The sequence below is a fragment of the Thermobia domestica genome, chromosome 15 (assembly GCF_964235325.1).
Source record: "Thermobia domestica chromosome 15, izTheDome1.hap1.1, whole genome shotgun sequence".
Classification (NCBI taxonomy): Eukaryota; Metazoa; Arthropoda; class Insecta; order Zygentoma; family Lepismatidae; genus Thermobia; species Thermobia domestica.
The window spans coordinates 77,953,780-77,965,548 of record NC_137468.1 but is presented as its reverse complement, the minus strand read 5'-3'; the positions used below and the strand labels follow the sequence as shown (position 1 = coordinate 77,965,548).

Genomic DNA, 11,769 nt, shown 5'->3' with positions numbered 1-11,769 from the left:
ATCCTTGGGGTACGCCAGAGTAAAGGAAAATAGGATGAGAAAAAGTGTTATTAATAGAAACGTATGCAAGGCGACAGTGCAAAAAGTTATAGATAAATCGGATATAGGTGATAGGAAAACGAAAGTTCAAAAGTTTGTAAATAAGTCCGGTGTGCCATACTTTATCAAGTGCTTTCTCCAAATCAAATAAGGTAAGACGAGATGGTCGTGATGTATTGTAATGGCGGTAATGTGATTAAGGAGACGTAATAACTGATCGTTGATGCTGTAGTTTGGACGAAATCCGACTTGTGAACGTGGTAAAAGATTATAATGAGTAAGATGGACGTGTAGACGTTGAACTAGGATTTTTTTAGAAAAATTTACTGAACACAGGTGTCAGTTGAATAGGGCGATATAAAGAGATACTGTCGGGGCTTATTCGGTTTAAGAAACTTCAAGATCTTAGACGTCTTCCATTGGGATGGTATAAATCCAGAACGGAGGATGAAAGTATAGATGAATGAGAGAAAGTAAAGAACTACATATGAACTATCTTTGATGTGGTGATAAGAGATGGAGTCTATGCCTGGAGCTGTGTTATGTTTCCTTCTTATGCCTGAAGTGATATCGTCAGGAGTGATGGTCGCTGTTAGTGGTCTGTCAATATTCGGCGGGTGTTTAGCGTCTGGCTGAAGATGAGCGGATGAAAAATCAAAGCGATCTACCGAATGATTATGAACAGGTAGATCAGGTGTAAGAGATGTGAAGATATCTTGAAGATATGTGGCGATGGCATTTGCTTTATCGAGATCAGAGTGTAGTGGTGTGTCGTTAAGAATGAGTGGATAGGATGTTTTGTTAAATTTACCAGTAAGTGCATTGAAGCGTTTCCAGTAACGTGAAAGATGGGATGTCTCCGATAGAGAGTTGCAGGGTTTTACCCATTGACGTAATTTGTGTGCTTTGATGTAATTTTGTACTGTACGTTGAAGAGCTCTGTGATGACGAAGTGACTCACGACTTCCTGTATGATTGTAGTCACGAAAAAAAATGTGCACCATGGCAAGATATTGCGGCGGAAGTTTAGGTTTATATGGTGTATATTGCGATTGTGGGATATATTGTGCTGAGGCATGATTCATATGACGTGTAATAGTGTCCAATATACGATATAGTTCATCTTTGGTAGTGGATGGATCAAGGCCTTCTAGGTGTTTTGAAAGATATGAACGATACTTTTCCCACTCTGCTTTATCATATCTTGGGACCATGCAAGGTGGAGTTGCGTCAATAGGTCGTGGAGTGCGACTTTGAATGCATAGCTTGATCGGTACATGATCACTTCCTAAAGAATCTAAGACGTCAATTATTGTGCGCTGTGTTAAGGTAGCTGAAGTGATAGCTATGTCAGGAGTCCTGTTAGAATCTGGGCTTGTCGGTTTTGGCAGTTGATGATATGTGCCCGTTGTAGCAGTGGTGATGAAGTTCAAGAAATTCGTTTTGTCTCTGTTAGAACGACTATGGATATTGATGTCAGCTAAGATGATATAGCGCTGAAAGGAATTTGAAATATACTGAAAGATGGCCAGAGGAATTGGGTGGCCTAGTCGAACGTAGATTGTTGCTATGGTGATGGAATCTAATTTGTAATAGAGTGTGATTATTATATGTTCCGGTAGATTCTGAACTGGGCTTGCGTGTATGCGGTATGGGAGGTGAGAAACCGTTGACACGTCGTGCTGGTAGAATACTATCTTTTCGGATTAAAGTGTAGCCTGGAATTTGCATTGCAGTTTCGGAGTAAGATGAGTTTCGTTCAGTAGGAAAGCGTTTGCTTTTTCTTCCAGGAGTGGTTGAAAAAGTGGTTTGTGATGATTGAACGAATTGAACGAATATTAAGAAAGAGAAAGATTGAATCCATGATGCTCATGATGTGATGAAATTTAGAGACTTGGTTGTGATGTAAATGTATGGAAGTACGTTGTTGGTCCATTGTAAGCTGTATGAAATTGGAGGTGAAAGACAGATTGTGCAGCGAATTGAACGTGTCGCAAAACTAGAGAACGTGCAAACAGATGTATGTTTTGAAGTGTCAGAGTGATGAAAGCTAAGAGCTGCTTAATAGTTATAGGTTGATCGGATGTAGTACAGGTTTCAGTGGTTTGATTTTGTGCATCGGGCATGCGGAGAGGAACAACTAATTGAGGCTGTGCTTCTTGAGAAACAGGTTTCGATTTGCATTTGTAACTATAAGCAGGATGACATTCGTGACAGGTAGTACAGTCAGGTGGTTGTTGCATGTTTGGACAGGTCCGGGTGTGTTGGGGACCACCACAGTAACCGAATTTGAAAGAATTAGTGCGTTTTGATGTTGGATGTGTATACTCCTGGCAGCGGTCGCAACGTATTGGTAAAGGGGCTGGAGTTTTTGAAGGTTCGACTCTGTGTCGTTTCTTGTAGATGTATGCCCCGTGTTTCAAGAGATCATCAATACTGTCTTGCGATTCGGTTAAGACCCGGACCATGTAAGTAGCTTCTTGGTTGTTACGGATGCGGAAACATTTCTTGAATGCGTACCCTTCTTGACGTAATTCCTCCTCAATTTCTTCGTCGCTGTACGATCGATCCACTCCGCGAATGACCACAGATAGCGTAGGAGATCTTCTTGGTGGCGGTAGTAGTTTGGTATGTTAGTCCTGAAGTTTCGTAAGTTTTGCAGTCTTGCCGAAAATTTCGAAACTGTGCTTGTTTCTGATGGTTGTGGCAAAATGCGGTAGAGGCAGAGCTGTAGTCGAGGGTACACGGCGGTACACGGCATATACCCTCTGCTTAATCGTAATCATTAGAGTGTACCTTCTGCTTCAAAGCGTATAGTACTTTCTACTTTTGTTTCGTTTATATTTATTTATTTAATTGGGTTATGACTCCAATGATAACCCCGCCTCTGGATGTGGTGCCTTCATCGCTCACTTCTTCGGAAGTGCAGTCAGCCTGTTCTTTCAGGTTGGAGGTTGTGCCGGGCCGATCACCTGGCATTTAAAACGTGCAATCGAGCACAGTAGATAAGCCTTGGATGTGGACTGCTCTTTTTGGGTGCCAACCTTGCTATGTCCTGTTTACGATAAATGGATTTGTGGTTTCAAGAAGCATGGACCCGGAAGCATGGACCAATATATTATATTTATAAATAGTTTTTTTCATTTGAATTACAAAATTCGTTGCAGCAACCTTAGCTCATAAGGTGCATGTAACAATGGTGTTTGCTCCGGCCTGTGATTACCCTAGATAGTTTCCAGTTATCTTACAATCGTCCGCAATTTGTATAAATTATATACATTACATACAATTTTATTACCTTAACAACTTCTTAAGTCATGTGTTGGTCAGAAAATGGCACAAACTTTCAGAAGACTGCTAAATTCCATTATGGCGTCCATTTTCCAATATGGAGGCCTCATGACAACAGTGGCGTTGGTAAACTTTATTCCATCGTTTTTATCACATTTATTTGAATAAGAGACAATTGTTAGATTTTCTGTTGCAATTTGATTTCATTTTTTATTTTCTTCATTTTCTTATCTGTCTCAACTCCAATGTTAAATGTTTTCAATACTCCCTAAGTACAAAGTATTTAGATCGTATACCTCTTACATAAATTGTAGCATTAAGAGCTTTAACATTGTTCATTTCAATGTTAATGGAGTTATATTTTCGCTGTAGAATCTTAACTCCTTACATTTATATGGTCTAAAATTTCCCTCCAAATCTTCAAGAAAATCAAAGGTTCAAACTTGGAAAAATAATTAATCAGCCTGTTTACTTATGCTATTCCAGCATCAAGTCAAACTGTTTTGCTTTACGTATTTTGAAAAACTTTCATTATTTCTGGTAGTTTTAAGACTTCCAAGCTGTGCATTGCGTAAGTGTCGGAAGTCTTATAGTCTAACGGTTTCGTCAGTCCGTCGACAGGTATTAGAGCAAAAATAATAAGATATATCGAGATGCGGTTTTTCGTAGCCGATTCCGTTCCCTTCGTTAACTATCTATTCAAACTGGAACTGGTTAGAATTAGCCATTTCCGGTTACAACGTTTATCATCATAGAACAAAAACGGTAAATAGATAGCGAGAAATGGTTTCCTGAAAACGATTCAGCGTCACAAAACAACATATTATGGCTATCTGCAACACTCTACCAAAACCGGGCTTTCAAACTATGCTAAGCATAAATATAGGTCTAATAGAATAGCCAGGCCCGTCCATCTGTCTATCGATAGATATCAGAGCGAAAGCATTAACATATATCGAGAAACAATTTCTATTATATGGATTTAGTACCGCAAGAATGGGTTCTTTTACAGTTTTACTCCTTTATTGCAATGGAAAGTGGTAGAAATCTACTTCCACATTTGGTTTTTAAATATATTCCTATAGAGCAAAATCGGTAGGAGATTGCGAATACTTCTTTGATGTGGATTCAGCCTCCGAAGAAGTAGTTTTATCTCTTTCCCCTATTGCAACTGGAAGTTAAGGTATATATTTCTTCTGATTTCAGAGGGTCGCGGTGGCTCAGTGGTAGAGCGTTCACCTCTGGTGCTTGGGGTCCCGAGTTCGATCCCAGCACCCACCAAGTGAACTTTGTGGTGGACAAAAACCGTATGCGTGGGTTTTCTCGGAGTTCTCCCGTTTCCTCCCACTTTCTTCATTCCACCATTTCATTCATTCCTCATCATCACCATCTCCTTTAGCCTAACCGGTATAAACGTGGGACGTAAAACTCAAAGATTTCATTTAATTTTTTTCTGATTTCAGTAGAATGTCAGTTTGGAAGTCTACCGTAGTTCCGCACTATGAAGCGAACATCATCACTCTATTTGCCTGACATTAAAAGATGGGGAAGATGTTCTTGCAGCAGCTCTCAGTCAATATAGTGTTTTGTGAGCAGAAAAAGTAACAAACTACGCTCTAAAACGAACATTTTCCTCATATATTCATATAATTAAAATTGCCTTTGTGGCTAAGGGTGACTGCAATTATTTTTTTAAAAATAACTTCCTCTCTCCTCCTTTTTCATTAATAGGATAGTTATTGCTGGTAAGGATAGAATTCGCCAACTTGTTCAGTTTTTTCAAGTCTTTAATTAAAATTCTGTTCCTCCATGTGACTTTTTTCCTCTTCCTTTTGAAATTCTAGGACCATTAATTCTGAACACAATTATCAAAGTGATCTCTACAAAATTATTTCCTTCCTTCTCTTTATATTTACACACTTTATTTCTTTCTACCTTCCGCTGATTTTCCTTCTTCGATTATTACTTGCGTGACTGTTCATAAAACTGGACTTTAAAAAAAGAGAAATAGAAAAGAGTTAACAACAGCGGAAAAATCTCAGCTTTACAAGAATATATTGGATTTTCAGCATCATCTGAATTGAATATATATATATATATATATATATATATATATATATAAAGAGCAGTGGCGGCGTAAGAGATGGGCCAGCGGTCAGTCGTCCAGGGCCCGCCTTCTGTGGGAGGGTAAGCGGTAGCTAACGCAACTAATCAATTACTTGTTTAGTCAATGGAGCTTCTCGATGGTGTTTGATAATGTAATATCTCCTTGTGTTTGTCACAGGACTTACTTGCTGAAAGGAAGCCACTCCACAACCTCAATAGCTATGCCTAATCATAGATTGCATCGAGAGAACGAGAAGTTGACAGTTTTTCATAGCAAGTCACCCGTGACGGTGCTGAACAATCCCGATTTCCTGTCCCATCCCAGACTCCATGCGTTCATTCATTTACTGATTTAATTTTGGGATGTCAGTCTCGGTAGTGCTATCAGTTTTACTGTGAAAATGCAGCAAATAGACATACATTTAATGGATAAGTTACATAGAGACATTAAAATGTAATATTTGTTCTCTAATTTCTCTATAGAAATATATCTGAAAAGTACTTGGTGCAGAGTACAGAACGCAGATTCATCAGTGGTAGCTTAAATAGCCCCAAACGTACAGTACATCAAAGAACAATTATGAAAATAGTTCGGCTAGTTTAAAGTCTCTTACGGTACCTCTGTATTCAGAAAATGAGGTTCAAGGATGAGCCTTCGCCTATGACGAGTTCATCATATGGTGGACTAAAATCTTGTCAGAGCACGTGACAATGACAAAGGTGATATCAAAGATTATGAACAGAAACATAAATAAAAGAAGTTATCATCAACATAGATGAGATCATCTGTAACAGCTGGAAATTATGCCACCAAAATCGAATCGACTTCCCGGGAAGATAATTAGGATCCAACACATTCTAGATGTTACATTTTAAAATATTACATACTGGAAATCCCAATTAATGATTGAGATTAGTCCGGATAAATCCATAATTAGATTTTAACGTTGTTCGTTATAGAGTGGAAACGATACCAGATAACAAGAAGCTGTTTTGATCCAATCAATTAAGCATCCTAAGAACATAGTGCGTCAACATTCTAATCTCTCTACTGGAACCGGAAGTGGTATAAATATGTTATAACTACCGATTTCAATAATAGTTGAAAATATCACATTATAAAAACTAAACTCCTTCACGTGGTGTACACTTGGCACTGTCACTTGTTTTCTTTTGTCATTAAAGTTTTTATTATAAATAATGCACGAACGCTGACATTACAAAACTTCGATTTAAAACATTCAGTTAATTCTACCTGTATACAGAAATGTTTCCGTCACTGTAAAAAAAAATCGAAGAACTAAGGAGTTCAAACTATTGAATCTAATGGTACTCACTGATAATTATCTGTATTATTAAAAATACTCCTCCGTACTATTGTGGCACAAACAATCTGCATCCAGAGTTGTGTGTAGCTCAGATGGTGGGTCCGTCTGCTAGCACTGCGCCTGCGAAGAGTGCCAGACAGAACTTAACCCAACGTTGCCACTTCAATGTGGCTGCAGAATGGGGAAGTTAAATCTCGTAGATTACTGAACTTATACACTCCGCATAAAAAGAAAAGTGACAGCTAATACCTTACAGCTAGGCCATCCAATATACACCTTCTTATCCCATAATCGTGTCTGGTAGAGAGACCACCTATCTCTCCTCCTTTCGTCTCTCTTATATTAAAATCAGCACAACATGAGCACAATTCTAATTTCAAACCATACGTGTATTAATGTCAATAAAGTCAAAGGATAAAAATGAGACGAAACGAGATTCATAAATTGATGTAGGGAGAAACTTAAACATTTATCAATGAAAAGTTGAAACTAATAGATATGTGTTAGAGATACGGAAGTGAGACAGAGAGAAAAGGAGATAGAAGAAGAAAGAGAAAAGGGAGCACAGATAAAAATATTGGATATAAACGTAGTAAGAATAGAACCTAACATTATAAAATTCCGTTTCCAGAAATCCAACTGTAATATAGAAATAACGTTTGTTTTTTAAAACTTTTGTCAGAAGTATTCGAATATATACATAGAGAATGCTTGAAAAATTTCAAAAATTTCTTAAGCCACTTTCAAAATGAATAACAAACTCGGTGGTCATATTAAATACTCAATTTCCAGTGAAACTGGAAAGTTACGAAACACATCTAGGATCATGGCAAAAGTTTAACACAGGCCCTGTCTTACCGCGTGCTTCGGTTGCAAATTCGGTATTGTTCATTAAACTTACTGATATGAAATACATTATTATAAACCTAGTAGATAGCGTAGTTCATATGTTATTCCAGACTACTAATGTAAACTGAACAAAAAAGTAAAAGAGAAACAAAAACAAGAGATAGAAAAAAGACAGAAAGAAAATTGAATGAGTCCTATTTTACTGCTAAATTTCTATCTGAAAGAGCCTACATTAAAAGTCCAAATTGTATCATAATAAAAAGTTATAAAGGTTTAAAAGGAAAATATGGTGTTGGTTCCTTATCGATATAGCAAATCTTGCATATTTCGCATTTGACACGTCGATAAAACAAATTGAATTATAGGATAGAAACGAATTTTGTCAAATTAATATAAATAAAATCTCTCTTGAAATGACCAAAAAAGGGGGCCATTTTCTTGTGTCGGTTTCTATAATGGATGGTTTCTAAAATGAGGATGGTTAACTTTAATTATAATTACTAAAAGGTTACTAAAGGAGTTAGCATTATTTCCATAGTGATATTCTAAAGAGAGTTATTGACTTGATATTGGTAGAAACCTGATATTGGTAGTATAGTGGTTCATTGTTTTAATTTTAGGTTTTCAAATGCCTCATAAATTAAATTCAAATAGATGCAGATTTATTGAATGACAAATTAAATATTACAGAAGTTGCAGACATGATAATTGAATATTGTCAGAACTTAATTGAATATTGTCAGAACTTAGTACACTAAATGTCTGCTATCAATAATTACAAAATTAAATAAAGCTTCACCAAGATCTGAAGGATCTGGTAGCATGAATTGGCCTATCGGGGGACATCCATGAGAACTGATAAAATACGTTCTCATATCAAGAACAAATTCAACATAAAGAAAAGGTAAACTTACATGAAATAAATCGAGAACGGATAATTCTCAAATCTCGTCAACCAGAAGTCCTTCATGTTTCATCCGTAGCTATCGTCAGAGTTTTCTCTATAGCTTCTTTGTCGCTTCTCCGTTGCTTCTCTTGTCACTTCTCCCCGACAGTAAAATTTGGGAAGTATTTATATGAAAGATGAAGTACTTTCACTGGCTTTTACTACAAAACAACTCGGACGTCATACATCCTTGAATTCTATTTCTAAGTTGTTTTCGTATTTGAAAGTTTTCTTCACATTCTATCTATGCACTATATATGAAATTGCTGTACATACATGATCAAAAGTTTTTTGATGCTTTTAATTTTAATAATAAAAATTTTAATATTTCATAGATCTTTTTAAACGTTGTTAACAATAGTTAACACATTCTAGTCATTTAGGAACATTTGTCTGTTCCGAACATCAACTCTCGATTTCACCCATTGCGGATATAACGTTGTAATTCGCAATGATAGAATGAACACGCTAGAGCTGAAACGGGTCATGGCAGTGACACGGTGATTCGATTGAGACTCGGTAACCCACAGGAAAAAATTTCTTTATATAAAATGTGTTTGTGTCTTATATATATATATATATATATATATATATAATAAGGAAATGCCAATAAAGATGGATAGAGAGAGAGAAAGAGAGACGAATATAAATACGAAAATTACTTATCATTACTCTGTTTCATGAAGAATGCACACAGTGTTCATTCGAATTCTCGCCAGCGATGCCTTGTAACTTCTTCAACCAACGTTGGTAGCGAATATTTAAGGGAAAAAGGATACTAGCTGATGGGGAATCGAATCGAGATTTTCCGTTTGGAAGTCTAGGGTGGTACCAACACCAATACACCACCAATTCTCGCGCACACACACAAACACGCATTTTATGTAAAGGAAATAAGTAATGTCTCTTTTTTCTTTTCCTGTGGGTTACCGAATCTCAATCGAATCACCATGTCACTGCCATGACCCGTTTCAGCTCTAGCGTGTTTATTTTATCACTGCAAATTACAACGTTATATCCGCAATGGGTGAAATCGAGAGTTGATGTTCGGAACAGACACATTTTCAGAAATGACTAGAAAATGGCGCCCAATTTGGTCATTTAAAGAGATTTTATTTATATTAACTTGACACAAACTTCGTTTCCATTCTGTAACTCAGTTTGTTTTGTCCACATATAAAATGTGAAACATTTTTTTGCTAATACTATAAGGAACCAACATCCAGTTTTCTTTTTAAACATTTGTAACTTTTCATTATGATACAATTTGGACACTTAATGTATGCTATTTCTGATAGGAAATTTAACAGTAAAATAGGAGTCATTCAATTTTTCTTTCTGCCTTTTGTCTATCTGTGCTTTTTCTTTTATTGTTCAGCTTATTTTTGTAGTATAAAATGGAAGGTATAAGCTACGCCACCAACTAAGTTTATTATAATGTATTTCAGATCAGCACGTTGAACGAACAATGTCGAATTTGCAACCGAACCACGCAGAAAGACGTGTTAAAATTTTGGCATTATCATAGATGTGTCTCGGAACTTTTCAGTTTCCTGGAAAATGAGTATTTAAGTTGACCACCAAGTTTGGGTTCAAGCGACTTTTGAAAGTATTTTAATGAATTTTCAAGCATTCTCTATGTAGAACTCTGTCAAAAGTTTAAAATAAACAAGCTTTATTTGTATATTAGTCTTAGATTTCTGGAAACGGAACTTTATAATGTTAGGTTCTATTCTTACTACGTTTAAATACAATATTTTTATCTGTGCTCCCTTTTCTTCTTCTTCTTCTGTCTCTTTTTCTCTTTATCTTACTTCCGTACCTTTAACACATATCCATAAGTTTCAACTTTTCATTGAGACACGTTTAAGTTTCTCCCTACATTAACTTATACATCTCGTTTCGTCTCATTTTCATCCTTTCACTTTATTGACACTGATACTCGTATGTTTTGAAATTAGAATTTTGCTCATGCTGTTGCTGATCTTAATATGGAAGAGAAGATAGGAGGAGAGATATGGGGTCTCTTTACCAGACACGTTTATGTGAAAAGAAGGTGTATATTGGATGGCCTATCTGTCACTTTTCTTTTTATGCGGAGTGTATACTGTAAGTTCAGTAATTCCCCATGACTAGAAACAATCAGAAGTGTTTTTGTAACGAAGAAATAACAACATGAAATGTGCGATTTCTTTAAACAAACTGTCGAGATTAGAGAGTCAACAAACTTTACACTTTCGCGTACCGATTACCTCGAAACCTCGTTAGCCAGAAGTAGCTTGGGATATGGAACTTATATTTTAAAAAATGAGAATCTCAGCAAAATGAAGAAGTGTTTTAGTCTGAGAGAAAAAAAGTATTAAATCACTCATTTCTAGTTTTATTAGTCTTGTAGTTCTGAGTCTATGTGAAAATTACTGATAGAAATAAGAACGACGAATTATAATTATTTTACAGAATATATCACTTTAACATCACAGGAATTTCATCTTCCGGTCTGCTCAGTTGTGGAAAGTTACAGTATAGTGCTATACGATGTAAAGCATGTTTACTGTCGCTGATTTCTGATGACAATCAGAAACAGAGATAAAAGATAATAGTGTTATATTAAGAGGGAAGTATAATTACTTTTATTCTAACAAACTTTTTTGGCTTAAAATGTTCGTTGGGTTCACCCCCTCAACCTTATTTACGGAAATACAAGAAGACGTTTAGATTTTGATTGTTGATTTAAGTATATTCCATATCCTAAATTTTTGATATCGATCTTCGGAGGGGGAGTGAGGTATAAGGGGATCCTAAGACTTGAGATAAATAAAGTAATAAAACTTAATTTTTACAATAATGTCTTCTAATGACAATTTCTTTATCACCACAAATTGTAATGTAAATAAGTCCAGTTGCAAATTTGCAATATTGTATACTGTAAGTTCCTAGGCGCCAAAACTTTTCTATTCCCGAAAAAAGAAGGAAGCACCTGTCAAAAGCAAGTGCTTCGAACTTTGACCTAGAATTTATCATAATAAAGTTTTTTGTTCCTCTCTCTCGGAGATTTCCATCCCCCTTTTTTGGGGATCTCTGATTGAAAAAAGTGCACACGACCGCTATATGCAGACACGCTCTCAGGCAGAGTCAGAGATTATTATTATTATTATTATTATTATTATTATTATTATTATTATTATTATTATTATTATTATTATTATTATT

At 36.0% G+C, this 11,769-nt stretch overlaps 1 protein-coding gene across 1 annotated transcript in view; it reads right to left on the bottom strand.

The window, feature by feature from the left end:
* Positions 1-362: 362 nt before the first annotated feature.
* Positions 363-11,769, bottom strand: part of LOC145671538 (uncharacterized) — a 60,824-nt gene continuing 49,417 nt past the window's right edge. The window contains exon 2 of the mRNA XM_081740727.1: positions 363-1,535. Coding sequence (XP_081596853.1) covers positions 363-1,535 — 1,173 coding nt within the window. The remainder of the gene's footprint in view (positions 1,536-11,769) is intronic.